We start from the raw sequence: 25,556 nt of genomic DNA, 5'->3' as shown, positions 1-25,556 counted from the left end.
AAAAAAAAGGAGGGCTCTTCTTGAGTGAAAGCTTTTCAAGAAACAGAAGAAGATGTAAATGAAACAGTCATGAGTCCCCACATTACTGTTGGCTCTCTCAGGGAGTGAGATCATGTGTGTATGAATGGAAAGATTTTGTTAAACTAATTTAATTTCTCTTGTCCATCTCTGTACTAGTCAATGATTGTCACTCCACTTGTATATATTATGTTACATTAGGTAAATTTTATCATTACACTCTATCTCTGTTTGGACTTAAGTATTAATCATTTTCTTACAAACCTTCTTAGCAGACTTTAGGAAATCCTACCACCATATAACTGAATACTTAATTAACCCCCCAACACTACTTTCTTTATACCTGTAAATCCTGAAATCTATACTGGTGACTGTTTTCTGAAAAATACTATTTGAGAATTTTCAGGTAACATTTAACAAAAATGCTCACAGGTTTCTGGAGTTTTCTATGTTTCTTTTTTTGCCAGTATATCTTACCTAAAAAAATGTGATCATCTATGTGGAGTACTCTATTTGGGGAGACTGAACAGGATTAATTCCCATCCTGGTGTTGCAGTGTAAACAGCTTTTTGCCTGTCTTTTGTCATTAATGATCATGCTGTAGATGTAGCCAGTGCATTGTAAGCCAATCTGTCAAGGCAAATAAACAATTCACCTTGTTAAAATTCCCTAAATCTTGCATTAATAAAACCAAACTAACCCCCTGAACACTCAAGAGATGTCTTCCTCCATACTGCAGTGATGGATGACATGTCTAAAGATCCTGGAAATTAAGTAGTTCAGGTCATTAAAAGTGTCCCACACTTGTTATTGATTTAATTTATTTTAAAAGGTGGGGGTGGAGATAAGAGTGTTACCACCCCCCCCCATTTTTTTTTAATCTGAAAGCTACCACTTGTACACATAATTAAAACTATTGCCTGGGTGAACAGCTCTGTGTTTGTTACCATATTAAGCTTTATTATTCAAATAGGTATTGTATCATTCTCTTAAACAGATATGTAGAAACATGGAGATAATCGCTACAACTTACTTTATGGCAAAAATTCCTTGGAGTTTCAATGATTCTTACAACCTTTGAGTTCTGGGCACTGAAATAATGACCTTATGGGCACCCTCAAAATTTCCCCAAGTAGATGAAAATTGAGATGGAGGTCAGTGGAAATAGTGATGAAAGCATGCCTCTGGGAAGAGGAGGGCTTTTTAAATTTTATTTTATGCATTTTTTTGTTTTCCTACTTCTGCTTACTTTCTTACTTCCTCAGTGGGTACAATCGGCTATGTAAGAATAGGAAGAGACCAAGGCAGGGCTGCTGGCTTTCCAGATGACTCCTCTCCAGGAACTGAACAGCAGTAGAAATGCTGGCATAATGTAGGCGTCAGCCTGCATTGCTCATTCCATTCCTATATCCTGAACTGGGTAACTGTTTTAAAACTCTACTAGAAATAGAAAATAATTTACACTCAGCATGTAAATTATGACTAAAAGCCATAGGTTATATAGAATTACATATTTCAAAATATACGTAATTTGACCTTTTGTCATTTGTGCCTTATGCATCACATGACATAGCTGCTCTTGATCAGCCGTGTGAGTGATACTTCACCATCCCATCTCATTGTTCTTTAAACAACATGTGGGAGGAGGAGAACTAAGGTAAATGATAAAAATGACCTTTGAAAATAATTCTTACTTCCAGAAATTATTGTACAATCTTTGATTTTTTTCCCATGGTCTTTGTTAAAAAAAAGGGAGGGGAGTGGGAGGTTAGGGGCAACTGTTTAGTCAGTTCACACACTGTGGCCCTCTTTTTTAAAAGATAAATACCCAGGAAAATGCACTCTCTCATTCTCCATTAGATTTCCCCTTGCACTTGCGTAATTTGGATAGCCGAGAACTGACATGGTTATGCCATTATGCCAGCTCTTTAGCAGAGCTCCCTAAATGGAAGAACCCGTATAGATTTTTTTTTTTTTAGTATATACGCTGATTTACACTTAGTGATAAAGTTGTTACTGACCCTTTAAATGGAGCTGTCCAAATAGCAATAAATGTCATTTGATCCTTGTGCCGAAAGAAGTGATAGCTGAGTGGTCTTGGCTAAATCTTCTAGTTCAAAAAACCATGTGTAGTATTTTCTAAACAGTAGTGGGCTCTTTATACACACACACACACACACACACACACACGCATGCACACAGCCCAGACCACTTTATCACCCAGTAAGGAAAATTTGAGGTTCTTAGCAGTATTATTGATGTCCCCAGGTTTTTAAAATACCAGAACCTCCATGAAGACAAGAACTCTATCTGGTGGCCCCCTCGCGTGTCTGACTATCTTACCCCCCCATCAGCATCTGACATGTAGTAGATGCTCCATAAATGCTGGTTGGGTGAGAGGATAGATAAAATGGAGTATTTGCTGACGCTAAAGAGCGTGCTTGTCTCCTGAGTTATTGGTGGATGAAATGGAGACCACCATCCCCCATACAGATTATGAAGAATGATGCTGGTAAGAACTTAGATGAATGGTCATGACTTTTTGAAGTTTTTGCTTTGATTATTGATTGCCTGATAAATTTCACTTTCTAAGTTCTGTTTTCTCCTTTCACAGGCTGTCATTTTGGAAAATGAAGAACTTCCCAAACTGTTCCTTGATTTCCTAAATGTGCGACACTTGCCCTCTCTACCAAAGGCAGAGAGTTGTGGGTAAGAATTGTTGTTCACCTATTGGATGTGTATTTGAAGCCACTCTACAGTCACTTGTTGGCCTAACCAGTAACCCCAGTGGCACTGGAAGGGCCAGCCCGGCCATGCCCGTTCTCTCTGCTGGGACAGCACTTACTCGCCCCCTGCCTGTAGTCAAAGGAATTCCTCTGCAGTCCTCATCCTTGTTTTGTGGCCAAATGACTAAGGCTCAGTAACTCAGGTTTAGACGTAAGGAATTGACTTTTTGAATTACGCTGCTCCACGGAGTGATGTTACCTGATGGGAATTATGGCTCTAGATAGCCTGTTGAGGGACTAATATATGTGTTGGTGGTTACTTGAGCAAAGTCTGTGTCCCCATGCATCTACAGTCACATAATCTGGAAGCTGTGAATGACCTTGGAGATGGTTTTACCCAACTCCCTTTTTGTAGATTTGAACAAACAGAAACACAGCAACTAAGTGTTTTTACCAAAATCTCTTGCCTTGTAGCTAGCAGAGCCCAGGTCTTCCCAAATGAACTCTCTCTCCCTGCTTCCTCCTACCTCTCCCACAGGACCTTATAATGTGGGGCTGTAGATCTCAGTCCCTGTCTACCAAGGAACCAGACGTTTGATATCATCAGCAATTGGGAAATGTTCTTCTGAAGAATGATCTTTGAAACATGCCACTTGCCCAGCCCTGGGCGCCTAACTGGTGTAGAGCTAGCCTCTGAAGGCAATCAGTAACCCTCCTGACATATTAAATCTACTTACAGAGAGACACACCATCATAAAGTCTCTGCAAGCCCATGCAGAGAAAAGGGTTTTGTTCATCCTCTTGCTGCCTCCAGACCTGTCCAAAGGACACATACCAACTACCAGAGGTTCAGGTGGACCACACCCAAGTCATGTTAAAGCCCAGCCACCTGCTGGATGAGAGGCTGCAGATACCAGCCCCCCTCACTAGCAGTATTTGAACAAGGCCACTTCCCACTCACCCCAGAGCGAGAATTATATGCACTGTGCTCTCCAAATAATAGGCATTGTCAGTGTGTCCTGTTCTGACTTGAGCACGTTTGCTAGGAGGGTAGGCTTTATACAGGGATGTTTTTAAGAAGAGATTTGAGGAATGACAGAGTGAAATCTTTGCGCTGTTACATAAGCCCAAAAGCAAAATCCTAAGTTTATAAGTATCTTCAGAAAATTGAAATTCAGGAATATGGTGGTCTTATGACTCTTTAGAGTGAGACATGGGTCATGCCATGACTCTGTCAAGATACTTGTCTTTTAAATATTTCCCAATTCAGGGCAGCCCAGGTGGCTCAGCGGTTTAGCACCACCTTCATGCCCAGGGCAGATCCTAGAGTCCCAGGATCGAGTCCCACGTCGGGCTCCCTGCATGGAGCCTGTTTCTCCCTCTGCCTGTGTCTCTGCCTCTCTTTCTCTCTTTGTGTCTCATGAATAAATAAAATCTTAAAAAATAATAATTAATAAATAAATAAATATTCCCAATTCAGAGCTCTAAGAATACTGGCTATTTTTCCCTTGGTTTGCAGCAACATTCACCCAACTTACATGGTCTTTTTCTTCTTCTTTTGAAAAAAATTCTAGATCTTTTGATGAGCCAGAATCTGAAGAATCAAGGTAAGAACTACTACTAACAGATCAAGAGTTACAAAAAACCAGGAATAGGACAGTGGTTTTGTTAAGTGTGTAATGACCGTGGTGTCAGTGTTTCAAGTCACGATCTTCTAGAAAGTATTTGTTAGGAAGTTAATTTTAAGATTCTAAATATTTGCTAGGAAGTTAGAGAAGTAACCAGTTGTATATAGGAGTGAAGGGGTAAGAGCCCTGCTTTGTTTTGTGCAAGTAATATGAATACTATTTTATCAATAATTGTGCTTTGAGATTTAAAAACAAAACAAAACCCAGCCCTTTTCAGCAACGATTTATTGTATAGGTGGTATATCTGCTTCAAATTCCACAAAGAAATGTTTAGAAGGTGCGGGCAGTGCTGGTCTCTTCCCTGTAACTCTGCTCGCTATTATTCACCCACACGGTTTGATACATAAACCTTGAGATGTCCCCACACAGCAGTTTGATCCCCTCAAAGCTAGTTTGTAGTGTTTTCTGTTTACCGTCGTCCCCTGATGCTGACATGCCTGTTCTTGACCTTTCCAGCAAACTGTCCCACCAGCCGGTTCTGCTGTTCCTCAGGGACCCATACGTCTTGCCTGCAGCCAGCGGTAATCAAACCTGTCATCTGCTAACAGCTCTTTACTGATCTGACCCTGCACCACATAAACCACGTTTTTAATACAGGTCTAACAGAGTGACATTGGTCCAGGGCTTAATAATCTGCCAATAAACCAGTGCTCTTGCTGTAAGAGACATTCGGAATTTTAATTGGGGCAGGACTTGCAGCACGAAATGTAATTTTTCTTTCTACCTTACCAGGCAATTTTGAATTAGAGTAATAAGAAGGAAAAATATTTATTGTCTTTCCTTTTCTTTTCTTCTTCTTCTTTTTTTTTTTTTTTTTTTGAGGTGGTGTATTTTGATCTGTGCTTGTTTTTTTTATCCAGATGCTAAGGTTTGATTTCAAGGCTCTGGTCCTTTTTTTCAAATGCTTTTTTCCCCAAAAGCAACATATGTATTTCAAAAATACATATATATTTTACTTCCATTTAGATTATAGCACCTTAGATGGTTGAGTGTGCAATTTTAGAAATTGAGTACTTAAATATAACAAATTTATGCATGAATGTAATCAATATTTTAGCCTGGATCTGTCCTTTGTACCAAGAAATTTAAGTTCCTCAGAGTCCTCAAAATATTCTGGTGTACACCCCTTCATAAGTACATTCCCAGACATTATATCATTTAAATTTTTTAACAGCCTTTGGGTGCCTGGGTGGCTCAGTCGGTTAAGCATCTGTCTTCTGCTCAGATCATGATCCCAGGGTCCTGGGATTGAACCACTGAGCAGGAAGCTCAGTGAGGAGCCTGCTTTTCCCTCTCCCTCTGCCCACTCATGCTCTCTCTTTCTCGCTCACTCTCTCTCTCTCAAATAAATAAATAAAATCTTAAAAAAAAATTTTAACAGCCTCACAAAATAAGCAGGACAGAGATCATCATTGGCTAAGCAGAATTGGGGCCCAGGGAGATCCCTGACTTTCCTCGTGTCACACGGCTGATGGGGAGACCCCTCGGTGCCTAATTTCTCCTTGTGAGCTCTTTATGTAGAGCATTCAGCTCTTGTTTCTGGGAGTAACTAAATAGCATAGCGACTCAATAGCAGTAGATAAATTATCCATTGAAACCATTCCTACATTCTGACAGTAAAACCTTATCACCAGTAAGAGAGAGGGGACTGTTCTGTAGCAGCAGCATGTGTACTGAGATCAGTGACTGAGCTGGCAGTGCGAGCAAGGCCCGCGCGCACACAGCCCGGCTCTGTTGCAGGACCATTCCTAGCCCCTGATCCAGCAGAGCTGCCTTTGCTATATATGAATATGGTCTCATAGTATTTTTCCTATAAAATCCTTTCAGTGAGGAATAATTGTTTCTGTAGCATTTGCTTCCTATGTTTTTTTTTTAAGATTATTTATCTATTTATTCATGAGAGACACAGAGAGAGAGGCAGAGACACAGGCAGAGGGAGAAGCAGGCTCCATGCAGGGAGCCCGACGTGGGACTCAATCCTGGGACTCTAGGATCTCACCCCAGGCCGAAAGCAGGCCCTCAACCACTGAGCCACCCAGGCAGCCCTGCTTCCTATGTTTTAAAAAAGCACATTATCGGGGTGCCTGGGTGGCTCAGTCAGTTAAGTGTCTGCCTTTGATTCAGGTCATGATCTTGGTGTCCTGGGATCGAGCCCCATGTTGGGCTCTCTGCTCAGCAGGGAGCCTGCTTCTCCCTTTCCCTCTGCTGTTTCCCCTGTTTGTGCTTTTTCTCTCTCTCTCTCTCTCACTCTCTCTCTGTCAAATAAAATCTTTTTCAAAAATACATATTAGTTGATATTAGGTTAACAAACTGTTACAGTTAGTAGACATGCATAACGTCATCTAGGCTAGATGAAATAGGCAGTGTTTTATAGGGTATTCTCTTTGTCTTTTGAACATGGTTCCACAAGTATTTTTTCCAGGTATTTTTTTATGGTCAGAAATTTGATGCATTTGGTTGAAATTCCCGTGCATGTGTGTTATTTAAGCCTCGTAACAAAATGTTGAGAGGATACTCTTCCAGAGGATACTGAGTATGGAAATACTTTCACAGATGAACTGACACCCGCAAAAGCAGACGCATTTCTATCTTTAAAATCTTGACCTTCACTCTCCTCTTATAAAATGCTAATAACCAGACATTCTTCTCTGAGCATATGCTTTTTGAGCTTCGTTTTGATTTCTCTGGAGAATTCAGAACAGCTCGTGCTGTGGTCCCCAGCATCTGCCCCATGGCTACCCTCTATGGCTATCTTTCATCAGCTTTCATCAGAGCTCCCATCAGCTTTGGCCACTGTTGACCACTTTCTCCCCTTCCCTACATGGTCTCCCCCTGGGTTTTTTCACCTTCTTACTTTTCTTCCCATCCCTGGAAGCCCACCAGCCAGCTGTCATAGGCCCTCTTGTCTTCTCCCTTGCTTTCTTTTGAATGATCTCCTTGCTTATGATCTTAATCACCTTGTGTATACAGCTGCGACACAGTCCTCTTTCCATCCCCACCCTTTCTGTGAGCTTTGACTCTTACCAGGCTCCTACAGCCCTCAGTGCTCTAGGCCTGGCTCCTGTTTCTAAGAGGACCTCCTCACACACTCTGCTGTAGCCACCCTGAGTTCTTTCTGTGCCTCAAAGGTCTTCACTTTGTTCCCCCTAGGGCACTGCTGCTTCCCCCCACCCACCCCCGCCAAACCCTCTTCTTGTCCCCACACAGTACTCGCTCTGAACCTTCCAGACGCAACTAGAGAGAGCCTTTGCTTGCTCTGTTCTCAAGAGCCACTTAAGACTACCCCCCCATCACGTTGCCTTTCATTTTTTTTAAGGTTCACAGCAAATGTTTACCAAAATAAATGAAAACCAACAAAAATGACCATAAAACCTATCCTAAGTCACATTCCTTGTCATCCCCTCTCTATGGGAAACAAAGGCCAAGGTAATTTTCAAGCAGTAATGGACATTGAATTAAAACATATGGATGACGAAGCCTAAACCCAAAGGGCAGAATGGAATGGAACAGATGAAAAAAAATAATGACTTCTGATAAACTCCTCATTGGTCCTCTTGGTGGACCTTGTTATAAAGCACCTCTGTTCCATTCACTTTGATCAGAGTCCCCCGCTTGCTTCCTTTACACTAGTGATCATACACTTTTTTCCTTTTTCTCTCTCTCTATTGTGCTCACCTGTTGACTCTCCAGCCTCCAGCACCTGCTCAGCACTTGCTGGACCATAAGCTCAGCGCCTTGGCTTGTGTTCCTCCCTCTGTCAGGAATGCCCTCCTCCCAGGTACCCTCCTGGTGGGGCCTCTGTGTCCTCATTCACACCCTACTTGTGCACAGAGGTCTTTCCTCTCCTTCCTGTCCCCTCACTGGCAAACCCTGTTCCCTGCTTCAGTTTTCCCCCTTGCTTTTATTTATTTTTTAAAAGACTTATGTATTTATTTGAGAAAGGGAGAGAGTTCATGCTCAAGTGAGGTCAAGGGCAGAGGGAGAGGAAGAGAGACAGCATCTCAAGCAGGCTCTGCGCTGAGTGTGGAGCCTAATGTAGGGGTGTCTCATGACCCTCAGATCATGACCTGAGCAGAAACCAAGTAATTAGCAGTATTTTCCTTTTTTTGTCCTTTTTGCTGAACTGGCTTAAATCTATTTAAGCTGAATATGCTGATGAATATACTGTGAATATGCTGTAATTTCACTGACTTTTTTTTTTAATTTCACTGACTTTCAAATAGACTTTTATATTTTGCATAGCAAAGGATAAATGCCCATATGCTAATGCATGTTGGTGTGTTCTATTTGGGCATCTAATTGAAAACTGATCAATATCTGCATTGATGGCCCTTGGTGTCAGTACGCTTCTGTGGGGGAGAAATACTTTGAGAATTAAAATGAACTTAGCAAAATCTTTGCTTTTGGTTCGGTTCAAAGTATGTAGGTTTAAATCGTATTACAGATTATTAAAGATGTATTTCATGGAAAATTAGGTTATTTCATGCTGAATAAAAGCGAACATTAAGAAATCAAGTATCATCACCCAAAAGTAATTGAACTGCTCGTGTACTAGAGATATTTCTAAAGCATATTTAGTTGGTGTATTCATTTGCTTGTCTCCCTGGCTAGCGTGGAAGTTCCATGGTGGGGGTCAGGGCCTGTTACTTACATACATTCCCAGTTACCAGACCATATTTGGTCCACGATGGTAACCAGTACTGACTGCCCAGCTCAGGTTCTCATGCTTTGTTTTCACTCACCAGTCTTTACAGAAACCTTTCAGGCAGATTCTGTTCAGAAATCCCTCACTCATCACATGGAACCCACCACCACTTTGAACTAGTCCCCGCATACTCTGAACGGCAGCCAGAGCCATCTTTGCCAAACATGATTCAATACTGTGTCACTCTGCTTAAAATCCTTCAGGAGTTCTCATTGCTTTTTCAGATAAAGCCAGAATTCCTGGACTTAAATTAGCTTTCCTGCCCTCGAGCCTCCTCCTTCTCTGCCTCTGTTTTTTCCCCTGGCCTCCATTTCAGTCTTTGAACCTGATCCGCTCCTCCAGGAACCTTTCCACCCTCCCCTGCAAGTGGTTTTACATAGTAGGTACTCTATAGCAGGTCGGTTAATAACGGAACGTACTAGTTTCTGTCTGAAAGTATTGGACCAACTAATTTCCTTACGTAATAACTATATTTATTTAAAGGGATGGAGCTTCCACATAAATTCTGGACATAATTATAGGCAGACTGAAGCTGAGAAATTGAACCTCTGGGCTGTGTGATGGATGGGTTCCCCCGTGCAAGTTATCTGTTCATATTTTACCCGCTCTGATAACTGGGATGTGGCCCAGCCTACTCACACACTCTCGGTTTCCTTCGTATCTCGTCTAAAAATGTGGCTGATTTTTCATGTTCGACAGGATGGTTTTTGTCAGAAATTTGCCCTTTTAAGTTAGGAAGACGGCCCCCATTCCTGCTGCTCCCTGGAAGCTCGTGTAACCGAGCGATCATCCTTGAGACAACTTGGACTAAACGCTGCTGTAAACCACAATGGAAAAACTGCAGCCAAGTATTCCCAGTAGAAATCTTGGAATTCCTTCAAGTATATTGAGATTTTGTTAGAAATTGAATTGCCAGTGTAATCCATCTTCCTTGTGAGAAAACATTCAGATAAAGAGCTGGGGCCCAGCAGCATTAACCATTAGAACATCCCTTAAATCAATAAGCTACAAATCTGGCCGTGCATTCCTGCAGAGTCTGGGTGCGCGCTAAAGTGGCTTTAGGCCGGAGCAAATGACAGCCCGTCCTGAGGAGCGCGGAGCGGCTGCACCCCCGCGACGCGGATGCCTGAGTTCCTGTGGGCCTCGCTTGCTCACTTCTGCGAAATGCAGTTGTGTTTTATGGATGTGTGTAAGACAGGCCATGTTCCTTTTGTTTTTCAGATTTTCCAAATGTGGTTATCGAAGGCGTCCTCCATGGGATATTTTACCCTCATCTCCAGCCCAGGTAGAGATCCTACGTGGCTAGAGGAAGCTGAAGCAGGTTTCACGGAATCGATACCTACCAAATTAACCTAAACTCCATGACATAACAGCTCTAGCTAGTGGTAAAATTCACAGTCCCAGCTTAATTCAGGGCAGGGACATTTCCATTAGAATGGTGCTTTTAAAAATAGAAACTGAACCAGGGCGGTGCTGAGGTTAAGGCCGAGGCTTGAGAAGTAGAAGGTAGCTGCCAGTTTCGCAGCTGGTGAAAAGGAGGCTGCAGGAGATCCCTGGGAGCAGCGGGCGTGACAAAACAGAAGTTACCCTCTGCCTCCTTTGCACCATCTGCTAATTGGATGTTATTCTTATCCTGAATCACACTGAGACTGATCTACTTTGGTAGCTTGGTTTTTTTTTTTTTGTTTGTTTTGTTTTGTTTTGTTCAGATTTTATGAGACACTAATCTTTGCATCATGAGATTTCTCTCGGTCTATGATAGATTCGTTCTCAAGTGCCGGCATTATGAGAGCATCACAGAAACACACTGTGCTGAATGTGAGGACGGAACTAAACTGGAAACTAAACTATGCTGACAATGCTAGGGCATTTTTAAAAATCTGGTCATTTCTCTTCACACTGCAGTGGAGTTGCGTCATACCTAGGGATGAGCTTCTGGTGTCAGAACATAAGATAAAAGGCAGTAAGGAGATTCTTCTTGACAGCCCTTTCAGAAGGCACCATACTGGAAATGTGTGCATCCAACACAACCATTTTCCCTCCAGTGTTGGAAGAAAGGACTGTTTCTTCCATTGAAGACCACTTGACGTTGTTGCTGTTTGTTTATGGCAATTTTGTATAAAACCATATACCTTTCAACACTAGAATCACACTTCGTCCTGCAAGATGCTTGCCTTCTGAGACACAGATGTGAACTGACTGTGCCTGAGGAGCCACTACAGTGGTAGCACCTGGATTCCTCAAGGTCCTCTGACCCTTATCAGGGTTTACTCATTCATTAAATTGGTGGAATTTTCATGGGATTTATTGTTATTTTCTTTATTGTTTCCTTTTTTTGCTGACCTCCTAGGTGGAATTAATGTAAGTTCAATGAATGATCTCTAATTCCATTGTACATCTCACAGACATTCATATTTTGAGTAGTAAAGGACAAAAGCATATATGCAAACTTCATGTATGTGCTGTATTTGGGCATTTCATTGAAGACTAATTAATAGGTAGCCTATTTATGGTTATTAATTTTACTAAGCTTTTGTGTGGTATAAAAATGTTTGGATTCAAAACAGATAACTAAATCATGGTTTTTGGTTAGGATCTAAATATACAGGTTTAAAGCCTGCTGCAGACTTTGAGAGATACATTTATGATAGATGTGTTACTTCGTGCTGAAAACGGGCGAGGACTATGTAATCAAGTGTCATGAACCAAAAATAACTGAATATTCATGTGGTAGAGATATTTTTTAAATGTTTTGTTGTTAGCTATTTTTGAGTTAAATAAAAACAAAGGACAAGAAATATTTGAATTTGTCTTTTAGGATTTTACCGGAAACGCAAATTGTGTCCTCTCTCTTTATACACACGCACACAGCTTCTCACATACTTCATAGGCACTTATTTCTACTCTAAGTGTTAAATTACCTCACCTTTAAGCTAATAGGTGCTCGTTAAATAGGTAATGATTTACAAAGATGGTAAGAATTTTTTTTTTTTAATATAAGAACCAAGCATTTTGGGTGTCACACTACTCAAGAAATCCCTTCTGAGAATTTTTTTTTTAGTGATGACTTTAATTTTTTATTTAGTAATTTTTAATACATAATTTCATATCCTGTTTCAAGTCCATTAGAGGAAATAGAAGCCATGGTAAGTATTTTAAGTAGAATGGAATAGTAAGAATAGTAAGCTCGCAGAATCTTTTGGAAGGATGAGGAGAGTGACCTCCTTAGTAGGGAATCCAGGAATGACTTCCAGAATCCTCCAGCAACATCTAGCTCCCACCCACCAGGGGAGCTGCAGCCTTTGCCTTGAGTAGGAATTCATGAAGTCAGGAGGCCACTCTTGGAGCTACTGGGGTAAATATCACCACTGCACCTGCAATCCAGGTACCAGCAACTGAGATTGGGAAGTCACTGTTACCACCATAACTGCCTCATAGCCGCCCTGGAACAGTGTCCAGTTGCCACCACCTACACCACAATTGCCTCTCAGTGCCCATGGCCTGGCTTGCCCACAGCTATGGCCCCAAGCAGCAGGAGACGGTAGTCCCCCATTTCCACCTCACACTCCATCTCATGAAAGCACATGCCAGAACCTTATTATCGATCCCCAGCTTCAGGGGAGTCTGGCAGGGGTTGGAACTTTCTGGTCACTGCAGTTCAGGAACAGACATTGGAAAGATGATACTATATTTCCACGATTGAAAATCTAATAACAATTTATTGTTATATAAAAGAGATAAACCTCCCACCCTGTCTCATATCCCCAGCTCCCCCCCACCCCTCAGCAAATAACCACTGCATTTAGTTCATGAGTATACTTGTATGGAGACTTCATCCACATGCAGACAGATAATGGACATTTACGGTATGTATTCCTTTGCCCCCCCTTTTTCTTTTTACAAAACATGAATTTTTTCAAAGCACGGATTCATAGAAAATAGAGCAGTAAAGAATAGAGGGATGAAAACAGAATAAAGAGAAGGAAGAGAAACCCCACTGCCACTTGAGGCAGGGCATGGGGACAGCCGTCACCTGCTGCGCTCCTAGTTGGCGGGTTTGGTGGTGTGCCTGGACTTGGTCTCAGGCCTCCACAGTGCTTCATGCAGAGCCTCTCTCGGGCCTCATCCCTACTACTCAGCCATTTCCAGACCAGCCTCCCCTGCCCCACTATTTCAAACACTTGACCATCTCTACAACCCTGGTAACACTGACCTTCCCTACCTGGTAAATCCTCAATCATTTCACTTTGAAAAGTGTAGAAATCTCATGCAACAGCTTAGAAATAACAAATGGCTTTCATCTCATTTCTCACTTTCGATCAATTGATCATGGCTGCTTAATGTGCTCGGCCGAGGGTGCAGGCACAGCCATCAGAGTGGCTACTACCAAAAAGCCACAAATGACAAGTGTCGGCAAGGATGTGGAGACCTTGAAACCCTCACACATTTGCTGGCAAGAATGTAAAACAGTACAGCCTCTGTGCAGAATGGTCTGGCAGTTCTCCAAAAGATTAAAATTACCGTGTGATCTAGCATTTCCACTTCTGGGTGTATGCCCAAAAGAAGTCGAAGCAGAGGCTTGAGTAGATGATTTGTACACCCAAGTTCTTGGTATTATTCACAAATGCCAACAGGTGGAAGCAACCGTCCATCAGTGAATGAATGGATGAACAAAATGTAGTATATGCAAGCAAGAAAATATTATTCAGTCCTAAAAAGGAAGTCCTGACACATGCTACAACATGAATAAATCTTGAAGACATTATGCTAAGTGAAATCAGACCGTCACAAAGGACAAGTCCTGTGTGATTCTACTTATATGAGGTGCCTAGAATAGTCCAGCTCATAGAAACAGTAGAATGGTGGTTGTCAGTGATTGGGGGAGGCGCAGAAATGAGGAATTAATGTTCACTGGATTTCAGCTGGGGAAGAAGATGAAGTTCTGGAGATGGGTGATGGGGATGCTCGCACAACAGTATGACTGTACTGTATGCCACTGAATTGTACACTTGAAAATGGGGAATGTTGTACCGTGTATATTTACCAAAACTGTTTTCAAGTTTTATTTTTTAAAGAATTTTGAACGAGTAAGGATGTAATACAGTAACCAGTTAATGATATTTGCCAGGGTGCAGGAGGGATTTTGGCACGTGTACTTGGTACTTTTCTCATGTCCCTGACAGCCTCTCAAACAGTGGTTCTCAGGGGTACACACACGTCAGAATCACCTGGGACTGAATGATTAAATCCTGGCCGGGTGGGGCCTTTGGGTACTTAGACAAGCTGCTGAGTTGTTGCCGATACACACATACGTTAGGAACTACTGTTTGAGGGATGTGAAGATGTGAGATGCTTTACGAACTACCCTTCCTTAACGGCTGCTGACTTTTATGCTTTCTGCAGGACCCACTATCAAGAGAAGATCGGTTCACCTTCTGGGCTGTTGCAGGCGGCCACAGGGAGGTACTTGTCATAGTTGTTGAGTCTGTATAACAGACATAGCATGGACACGGTGGCTAATGAGCACCCAAATTCATTCCTCCACCCATTTGGTGTCTGATGTGGGGTTCTCTTTACTATGTCCTCGTGTGGCAGTAAAGGGGCGAGGACTCTCTTTGGAGTCTCTTATTAAGGGCACCCAGTCCTGATTACCTCCTAAGGGCCCTTACCTCCAAACACCGCCACATTGGGGATTAGGTTTCAATGTATGAATTTGGGGGCGGGGGGTGGAACAGAAAGATTCAGATGGTGGCAGGACCCTGCAGAAGCAGCGAGGGTGACAGCTTTGAGTAGTGGTCTCATTGATGCCCTACCTGAATATGTGTTCAGTTACTCATCCACTCGTTCAGTGGCCTGCCCGTGAGTTCCCTCGCCAGATGAAGGCACTGCGTTTGGCCTCTGAAGAACAGAGACGTAATCGTTGTTGTTTGGGGAGTTCTGGGCATTTACTAGAGAGTAATGTTTCTGTTTAACTGAATCAGATAGAATGTTCAGGGAGTAAGGCTGTCCTCGCCAGTCTCCATACCCCGCTCTGAAGCCGTCCTTTTCATCTGGGCTTTGTTGTGGTTTTCATCCTTGATGATAATCACAGATCTTGAATTCAGCAGCGGAAACCCAGGGAAGAAGCAGACGCTAACGCACAACTGCTTTTTCTGCAACATTTTTGTTTTCTGCCCATATGCATGCCTAGGGAAACTCTGGCCTCTGGTCAGGGTGAAGAGGCATTTATTTGTGTGCGAGGGGAAGGAGGGTGCGTTCAAATGTTAAACCCCTGAAGTCTGTGTAATTATCTAGAGAAAAACTTGGTTTTATGTCCTAGGGTAGAGCTGGAAGTCTGACCTCTAAAATGTGAAGCATTTTCTGTCTTCACTCCTCTCCCATCATCAGGCAGAGGGACCTCAGCAGGGTCTCCAGCTTTGATGCTCGATTTATGTAGACACCCCTGTGTACTGAGCTCCTACTGTGTGCCACATATTATTAGACTAGGGTTTTTCAGACCTTATTCCACTATCACCTTACAAACTTTTTATGAACTCTGAAGAAGAAAGTGAAGATCAGAGGGATTATGGTAAGTAGCTAGTAGGACTGCGCCCTCATTTGGGCGCCGAGAGGTATGAGGCTAAATTCTGTCCCTAGATTGTCCCACCGAAGGCTCATGACATCTTTATGAGGTTTGTATTCTTACCATTTCACTTTAAAGAGAAAAATGGAGGCTAGGAAGACTGAACAGTTTGACCAAGGCTACCGGGATTTGAGACTTAGACCCCTCAGTTCAGGTTAATCCAGTCCCTCATCAGCTTCCCATTCTGACTCTTCATATTTAGGCGCATTTCTGAACCACATGTGAGTGCCCAGGTGGGAAAGAGCTAGGCTTGTAACAGTTGCTGATATTTCTGCATGATACTGCAGGTTACAGGGTGCTGCCCCATCCTGCCTGATTCAGCCACGCTCTGTGCTCCCGGCAGCAGCCTCCTCCCAGATCTCTCTGCTTCTTTCTCTACAGTCCATTCTGCACACAAGAGCCAGAGATGTCTTCTTAAACTGTCCATCACATTATGTACTTGGTCAAAATCTTCCAGGAGTTTCATTCCCACTTAAAGCTACAACTCCTGCCAGCATCTCCAAGTTCCTTTGCTCTCCTGTTGCTGGTATTCATTGAAGTGGTGACACTAGTGTTTGAGTCCCCAGCACTTGCTAACCTTGGTCCCTCCTTAGGACCTGCTGGTCTCTACCTGAAATACCCCTTTCTCCCTTGAGAAGATGCTCATTCTCACCTGAAGAGCTTCAACATCACCTCCACAAAGATCCCCTCTTAGGTCACACCATTTGGCACCATGATTTCTTTTTTTAAGATTTTATTTATTTATGCATGAGAGAGGCAGAGACATAGGCAGAGGGAGACACAGGATCCCCATGGGGAGCCCAATGTGAGAGTAGATCCCAAGACCCCGGGATCACACCCTGAGCCAAAGGCAGATGCTCAACCACTGAGCCACCCAGGCGTCCCTGGCACCATGATTTTTTTTTAAATGTTCAGTATTGAAGTAGAGTTGACATATATTAGTTTCCAGCATGCATTATAATGACTCAACGATCCTATACATTACTCAGTGCTCACCATGGTTAGGTGCAGTCACCATCTGCCACCATCCGTCATTACAATATTGTTGACTATATTCCCTGTGCTGTACTTTTCATCTCCAAGACTTATTTTATAACTGGAAGTTTGTACATCTTCATCCTCTTCACTTATTTTGCCCATTTCCCTACCCTCCTCCCCACTGGCAACCACCAATCTATATCTATGAATCTGCTTGTTTGTTTGTTCACTTGTTTTTTGGTTGCACACATAAGTGAAATCATATGGTGTTTGTCTTTCTCTGACTTGTGTATGGCAAACTGTTACCTCATAGCAGTTTTTACCATCTGTAATTCTCTTTGTTTACTGTCTTCCCCCCTCCCCCCGCCCCCTGCACTCCCACCAAGAACCTGGACTCCGTGAGAGCAGGAGCATCTTCTGACTTGTTTATACTCCTCCTCTAGTGTGGGGCCAGGAGTAGATCTCCTGAGATTCTGTGAAGGAGTAGATGGCCAGCACCCTGTGTTCCCAGGACCCACCCAGCTCAAGGCTGGTTCCACGGAGTCGGTGACCTTGAATTAGGATTTGCTAACATCTTTCCAAATTCCCATAATGTTTCATTACATCCTGACTATTCTGAAAGCAGTAATTTCCTCCAGTTTGCTCACTAATTTGATACAGAGTGGTAATGGGTTGGGTAACTACACCCTTGGACGATTTCTTAAACTATCATTCTTAACAAATGATTAATCTAAATCAGTGCTTAGAAGCCATGGTTGTGTGGCACCCTAGGGCAGTGGTTTTTTTGAAGTTTGGACCTGGGACCAGCAGGATCAGCTTCATCCAAGAAATTGTTAGAAATATAATTTCTCAGGTCTTGCCCAGACATACAGAATCAGATTCTCTGAGTGTGGGGCCTGGAGATCTGATAAGCCTTTAGGTGATTCTCATACACAAGGAAGTTTGAGAACCACAACCCTGGAACATTTCAAATTATTTTCATGTTGCATATTTTTAAAATATTTAAACTTTCTTAAAAACTTTTTAAATTAAAAAAAATACATTAATACTTCTAGAGGGAGCAGACACAAAATCAAACATGGTCAAGAGGGCTCCAACAGAAGGCTGGTGATACCTTTAGGACAACAACCCATCAGCATCTCAAGAAAACTAATAAAGTATTTTAAATGTAGTAAAAGATAAGGGCTTTCCCATGAACTTTTATATATCTATTTCATGGCAGTTTTTCTTCATCACATCAGGCAACAAAATCTTTCTAAATCCTTGGTATCTTTCTAAATTTGAATCTGAATTTGAATGTGACTTCATGGAACTTATAGAATAATGTGATAGTGGATGGGTAAAAATCCCCCAAAATTGTCATTATGAAGTGTGTTAAATGCTGTGAAGGAAAATGAAGGTGTACTATGCTGTAGGGAAAATACCAAATTTATATTGGAGCAGGGCAGGAATCCTCTCTGAGGAGGTGGCATTGAACTTGAGACCTAAAGGATGCTGGAGAAATTAGCCAGGCAAAGAATGGGAGAAGGGAGTGTGTTGCAGAGACATCACCAGATTCTAAAGCCCCAAATCAGGAAAAGGCTATTGTCAAGTCTGCACAGAAAACCAGTAAGTGTGGAGGATGGTGAAGGGCTGAGGCCAGATCCCACAGCGCTCCCCTCGGGAGATGGCATTCAAGACTTTGACCCGTAGCCTACATGCAATGGGAAGCCATTGATGGGTTTTACACAGAAGAAATATAATCTATTTTATTATCTTTTATTCAGCTTTATTGAGGTATAATTGACAAAGAATTTTACTTTTGCATTCATTTATTTTTTTTTAAATAATTTTTTAATTTTTATTTATTTATGATAGGCACACAGTGAGAGAGAGAGAGGCAGAGACATAGGCAGAGGGTGAAACAGGTTCCATGCACCAGGAGCCCGACGTGGGATTCGATCCCGGGTCCCCAGGATCGCGCCCTGGGCCAAAGGCAGGCGCCAAACCGCTGCGCCACCCAGGGATCCCTGCATTCATTTATTTTTTATTAGTCATGAGACATTAAAAAATTTTAGGCTTTTTTATTATTATTTAAATAATCTCTACACCCATGTGGGACTTGAACTCATGACTGGGAGATCAAGAATCGCACTCTCCTCCGACTGAGCCAGCCAAGTGCCCCAGGCGTGAGACGTTTTAAAGCATGAGTTTTTAAAAAAAATCCTTCAGGCAGCTTGCAGACATCAACAAACAATATGCGATTTAGGGTAAGACACATGATAGATCACACTTGAGCCAATTTATTTTTAAAAGATCATTGTGGCTGCTTATGGAGAATGCCTGGCCAGGTGCAGGATCTGAAGCAGAGAGACTACTGGGGGTGCCTAGAATAATCTGGGTGAGAGATGACCCCTTCCTGGAAGGTGATAGCAGTGAAGAGGATGAGATGTGGATATTCAAGATGTATTGCACAGCCACCAATGAACTTGGTGATGGACTTGGAAGCAGAAGGTAAAAGGAAGGGAGAAAGAAGTCAAGGATGGGTTTTGGGCTTGCACAATGGTTGGATGGTGATGCCATTCATTGACTGGGACTCGGAGTGGGAGGTTGGGACCTGCTATAGATGGAACGTTTGTGTCTCCCACCTAAATTCACATGTTGAGACCTACTGCCCAGGGTGATGATATTCGGAAGTGGGCCTTGAGGAGGTGGTTAGGTCATGAGACCCTTCCCCCTTGTCCACCATGCAAGTATACCATGAAAAAGTGTCAGTCCATGAGCCAGGAAGAGAGCCCAAATCATCAGTCCCCAAATCTGCCACCAGCCTCCAAAATGGTGTTTATAAACCACTCAGTCTATGGTACTTTGTTATAGCAGCCTGAGTGAAAACGGGACCCTCATCCCCAGGGAGCTCCAGGTTTGGGGATAAATCCTTTCCTTCTTGGTCTCTCCTCTAGCCCATATACTGTGACCCCTCCTTTGTGAGTTACGCCTGCAGCAGCGTGAAAGCAAAATGAGACGCAACACCGACCCACCAGCAGAAGGAAACTCAGCTAGATTCTTCCCGTTGTGGTGACAGAGTTGTGCTGAATTCTCTCACACCTCTCGCACAAAGGTCAGAGGATGCTCTGTAGTCAGGAACCGAGCAGAGCACAGAGGGCAAAACCGTGGCGTTGATCACAAAGTACATGGTATTGCTACCGGCCTGAGCTTCCAGGTGGGGCGTACTGTGATCTCACACCCTTTACTCGCTGGCCACCCCCCACATCCTGCATCAGATAGGCCACACGAATCCCCCAACAGATGAGGATTTAAACATGAGGATTTCTAGGGTGGATGACCTGGCTTCCATAGTATTTACGGTTGTGGAGAGTGGGTTCTCATCACCCCTCAGGTCAAATTCAAACTTCTCTGCTCAGGCCTGGGCCTCCACCAGCTGCCAGCCAGCTGGCCGTGCTCACAACCAAGGAATGACACCGAAGCCAGCTACCATCCACCACAGAGACTGCCACTTAAATCTTACAGCCACCTGGAACTTTCCTGTTACTGTTTGACACCTACCTCATGTTTGCCAATCTACTTCTATACACTTCAACTCAGAAGGTGTTTTTTTAAAGGCAATGGTCTCTGAAAAGGAGCAGAAACAGTCAAAAGTTGAATGCCAATGTTATACAATCTTCTGAGAGATTTTAAGTACCTCATGGTATAAATGTAGACCTACTGGTTTGGGTTACTAGCTCTGAACGTACTCACTGAGCATCAGTTATGTGTAAAACACCAGGGGTGGATTACAGTGAAGATCTGATCCTTAGAGGAGCCTCCAGTCCAAGAGGAGATGAGAAACATCTGGAAGTAAGCAGTCAGAAGCCCAGCTGAAGAAGTTTCCAGTGAAGGCTCGCAGAGAGAGCCCCGTACCGAGTCCTGCAGGGTGACAGGGAACAGAAGCAGCAAAGGAGACTTGCAAGGCAGAGGGAACAGCTTGTATAAGGTTTGGAGGCACTTCAGAAGCTCTGAGATCTTTGTCAGAGGCCTATACTTCCCGGCTGACAGGGATAGATGAAGTCTTGAATTTCTCTGCTCCATGCTGACCAGTTCTCATTCCTCTCCTGACATCCCGTCATATGATGGGTCCCGGTGCCCAGAAGTGGCTCAGAAGGCTGACCTGGTTTGGGTGTGTGTCCAGGTTGGAGGAAAAGACTCAAGTTCTCGAATCTGAATAGCAAAAGTTTCAGGACGTACTATTTACCACCTAGGATGAAGGGGACCAGAATTTTCATGGCACTTTAAATGCCCAGGGTGCTTTGGGAAGAAGTCCTTCCCACCTTCTGAAAAATTAAAGGGTGTAGGGACAGATAGCCCCTAATAAAACCGCAGAAGTGGGCAATGGTGGGGTGGGGGGATATTGGCATGTTGCATCCTCTCCATAACCTCAAATCTCGACTCTTGAGCATTCTGTTGGAACTAGTGATGGGATGAAATTTCCATGTATCGGTTTTGTGATGCATTTAGTTTTGACTTTAATAGATGGACCTTTTCCCCCCCTCTTCCAGACAGGGCTCCTGTGATTAGTCACTGTTGTTCTGTGTTAGTGCCAGTTACTTTTCCATCACTCAAGAATATCAGCAACGCCAGCAAATCTCCAAGCAGGTGATGTTATATCACACCTAAAACTTACGCTTGGCCACAATCTTAAGTCCACAAGATGAATTACAGACCTAAGTAAAAGCCGTTATGTACTCAACAGCACAAAAATTTTCCATTACAAATACTGTTTTTACTCTTTCTTAATTTAAAAAAAAATGCCTTAAGGGGGCTTTGAATTTCCAAGCCTTCCAGATCAAAGATTTCTTCAGCTGTCTGAATTATAGGAATGTTGAAAAACAAAAACAAATCCTTTTCCTGCTATAAAATCTTTGCCATGTTTTTGTCTTTATGTAACTCAAAACGGCTGAACTTTTTTAAAAAAGGAGTTTGGTGAGTTCTGTTCAAAATCTAAAAGCTCATCAGAAATGAAGTAGTTAATAATTTTGAAAGTGTCCTAGGAATAAGTTTTACTAAAATGTATCTTATTTGAAGATCCCTAAAATTGCTAAATAGCATTTGGAATAAGACAACTTATGGCTAAGGATACCAAAATATTTTAAATTGTTTATTGAAGTGATTCAGGACCAAATTTTAATAATTGGGGCATGGTGATGGTGGTAGCCTGTATAATTTTCCTCTGATTTTGCACACGCCCTTGGCTGTGTGTCCTTTTCACAGCGTGATTGCCAAAAGAGCAAACTGTTCATTTCAAAAGCTTTTGCAGAAAGCATAGGCTTTTTTGTAAAGCAGTAGTTTATAGTTGTGAATTTGCTAATGCTTTTTTTTTTTAAGATTTTATTTATTTACTCATGAGAGACACAGAGAGGGAGAGAGGCAGAGACACAGGCAGAGGGAGAAGCAGGCTCCATGCAGGGAGCCCTACATGGGACTCTGTCCCTTGACTCCAGGATCAAGCCCTGGGCTGAAGGCAGGCACTAAACCGCTGTGCCACCCGGGGATCCCTGCTAATACTTTTGATAGGTGTGACCTTCAAGAAACAAACAGCTTTGAGCAGGGGGTGTGTCATCTGGCATAGTAGACAGCCTGCCGATTTCCTCCCTGTGTGTTCAGTGCTCAGAGTTTCAGCCCTTTGAAAATGAACCCCTTCTTGCTTTGTCACTAGAGAGATGTCATTATGCTCATACTAATAAAAAAATACAACCCACTGTACTGTACAAAAGTACATGTCCCCACGCACAGAGGAAGCAGCGGCTCATGTGCTTGCCCTCTGACACGGAAACTTACAGCACTTTCTGTGTCTAACGCATATTTGTTTTCAATTTCCTCCCGTGTTACCTTAAAAACGTTTTTTAAATACATTTTTCCCAATGATTAAAAAGAAATGCCCCTTAGGGGATAATTGGAAGACTGAAAAAAGCAAAAAATATAAACTCAAGAGTTTAAAAATCTCACCATTTGCGTTTGCTTCATGACAATTCATATTTTGTTGCATTTGCCTTGTGAGAGTGTATTTACACACTTGACATCATGCTGCACACAGAATCCTACCATTTTTCTTGAAAGTGACCATTTTCTCATGTTGTTCTAAATTTTCTATCATTCATCTTAATGAACACATGGTATTCTATTATGGGATGTATGACTTATAACCATATTGGGACATTCAGGTTGCTTCCAATATTTTGCTAGAATAAAGAATTCTGCAATTCACATTTTTTAAAGTAAACTCTACCCCCAACATGGGGCTGAAATTCATGATCCCAAGATCAAGAGTCACATGCTTTACCAACCAAGCCAGCCTGGTACCTCTGCAAATTCACATCTTTTTACACAAAGCTTTTCGATATTGCTCCATTAGACAAAGATTTTAGGTTCTAAGTCACAAGCATTCAATTTTTCCTGGCTGAAGCAAAAAAAAAAAAGAAGGAGAAAGAAGAAGAAGAAAGAAGAAGAAGAAGAAGAAGAAGAAGAAGAAGAAGAAGAAGAAGAAGAAGAAGAAGAAGAAGAAGAAGAAAGAAGAAGAAAGAAAAGAAGAAAAAAGAGAAGAAGAAAGAAAAGAAGAAGAAAGAAGACAAAGAAGAAAGAAAGAAAGAGAAAGAAGAAAGAAAGAAGAAAGAGAGAGAAAGTATTAGCTTGCAGAGCCAAAGATCTAAGGGTAGAGATGGGCTTCAGGCATGGCTGGACTCAGGGGCTGACTGGTGTCTTCAGGAATACCTCTTTGTTTCCAGATCAGCTTCCCTTTGTGCCAATTTCATTCTTGGCCTTGCTCCTGAGAGACAGCAGCTCTGTCCCAGTATCTCCACTGGAAGTTCCACAGTTGAGACTCACCACCATGACTCAGGTCAAATATCTCTTCCTGAGCCAGTCACCAGGCCCAGGACAAAGGAATGCCCCAGTTAGCCTTTCAGACATTCCTGCTCCCTCTTTCTCACTCCTCTATCACCCTTGCTCTGCATATCTGGACTCTGATCTTTATTGAAACTACCAGCCCGACCATCACCAGGGCCACTGTTCTCACACACTCTTCCCTCCACGTCACCGTGGCTTGCTGCCCTCACTTCCTTCAGTCTACACTCAGGGCTTCCCAGGCCACCTCTTGACTCTCATCTCTCTGTGCTGTTTCTCTTCAGAGACTTCTTACTACCTGATGTCCTATTATATATTCATGCGGTATATGTTCCTATTATTTTTCTTTCATGGGAACCATAAGGGCTGCCACTGTTAGTAGCTCTATGCAGCCCTCAATAAATAATTATCAGGTGAGCTAATAAATGAGTGTGTCAGGCCACATACTTACCCATCTGTAGGGTCAGCCTACTCCACCGATATGAAATGCTTGGGGGAACGCTCTGATTCCCCAAAGAAAATGGGTGGCCCTCTCCAAGCCATGGGGACTGGATGCTGGACTGACCAGCGATGCCCATGACAGTCTGATGTCACTTTCCGGAGCAAAGTCCCAGGAGCAGGACTTTAAAGGATGTGAATGTTTTGAATTTCTTGATTTGTATACTAGTTCCCCTATAAAAATCCTCCTTGCAGCGGACTGAGTAACCTTCCTTAAATGCAGACCATGGCCTGCCCTTCCCCAGCTTAACGCTGATAGCCCCCCATGTGCTGGGCATGGGGAAGAACACCACCCCAGCCCCCAGGCCCAGAACAGTCCTCTCAGCCCCTGGGCCTCCCAGACACTAGCACATGCCAGAACCTGCTCCTTCCCACTTGAGGACCCTCATTACTGGGGCCTCCCTGTCTGCCAGGAAGGCCCGCCATGCTGCCCTGCTGCTGCCCTGCCCTGGCCACCAGCGTCCCCTCCTGGCCGCTCCAGCTCACATGTGTGGGACCTCGCGCCATCAGTGCGCTTTTTGCTACCTTATTCTGTCTCTGCTCCAGAATGAGGTCCCCTTCTCACCGCCCCTTACCATACTCCAAAACTCAAAACTACTACCTGGTATATCAAAGGCTGTCAGTAAATTTCTGTTAACAAAAAAAAAATGTTCACCAAGAAGGTTGTAGTGATTAACAGAATGCTCATTACATTTCATCTCCTGTTGAAACAGTTTTCTTAGAATACAGCTCAAGAGATGGAATTTTTTTAAAAGATTATTTATTTGAGAGAGTGAATGAGCAAGAGAAGTAAAGAGCATGAGTGGGGGCGCAGAAGCAGACCGGCCCCACCTTCTCTCCCAGCAGGGAGCCTGATGTGGGGCTTGAGCCCAGGATCCTGGGATCATGACCTGAGCAGACACTCACTCAGCAGACTGAGCCACCCAGGAGTCCCCATGGAGATGTAATTTTTTTTTAAATGTCATTCTCAAAATTTATTGACTTATTATTTCTTCTTTTTATATTGATGAGATGGATTTAGATGGAACTCTGGGGGTCCTCACTGCACGGGTCCTGGAGAAGCAGGTATCACTCCAAGTTGAACAGAGAGCAGGTGCTCTGATACAATGTGGCCCCGCAGGGTTCTACTTTCCCATCTAGTTTAAGTACAGTCTGAATCTTCATGCTTCCTTGTGTAGGAGGGAAAAAAAGATGTCCTTTTGTTGCAACTCGACTCAAGGAAACTTTGTAAAAATGTTACAGTGAGTAAGAATTAGTGAATTACTCCACTCAGGTATTTGGGATGTGGTTAGGCATTATTTCTGTTCATTCCTGTCCCTAATTATCTAGTTGTGTTAGCATTTTGATTTACAGAACGCTCTCTAGCCTATTCATTGTTAACATTAGAGTCTGCATATTTTTGTACATGAATTTTTAAAAGCACGTAAAAAAAAAGACTTGCAAAACAG

The 25,556-nt window shown here is 42.9% G+C and overlaps 1 protein-coding gene across 2 annotated transcripts in view; it reads left to right on the top strand.

Annotated features, from left to right (window-relative positions):
• Positions 1–11,969, top strand: part of SNX24 (sorting nexin 24) — a 156,721-nt gene extending 144,752 nt beyond the window's left edge. For both annotated transcript variants that reach the window (XM_055302550.1, XM_055302549.1), the window contains 4 exons: positions 2,633–2,727; positions 4,319–4,351; positions 4,889–4,953; positions 10,359–11,969. In XM_055302550.1, the coding sequence (XP_055158525.1) occupies positions 2,633–2,727; positions 4,319–4,351; positions 4,889–4,953; positions 10,359–10,426 (261 nt within the window). In that variant the 3' untranslated portion in view covers positions 10,427–11,969. The remainder of the gene's footprint in view (positions 1–2,632; positions 2,728–4,318; positions 4,352–4,888; positions 4,954–10,358) is intronic.
• The last annotated feature ends 13,587 nt before the right edge of the window (positions 11,970–25,556 follow it).

This window comes from Nyctereutes procyonoides, unplaced genomic scaffold, assembly GCF_905146905.1.
Source record: "Nyctereutes procyonoides isolate TBG_1078 unplaced genomic scaffold, NYPRO_anot_genome, whole genome shotgun sequence".
NCBI classification, from domain to species: domain Eukaryota; kingdom Metazoa; phylum Chordata; class Mammalia; order Carnivora; family Canidae; genus Nyctereutes; species Nyctereutes procyonoides.
This window is presented reverse-complemented; position numbering and strand designations above follow the sequence as displayed.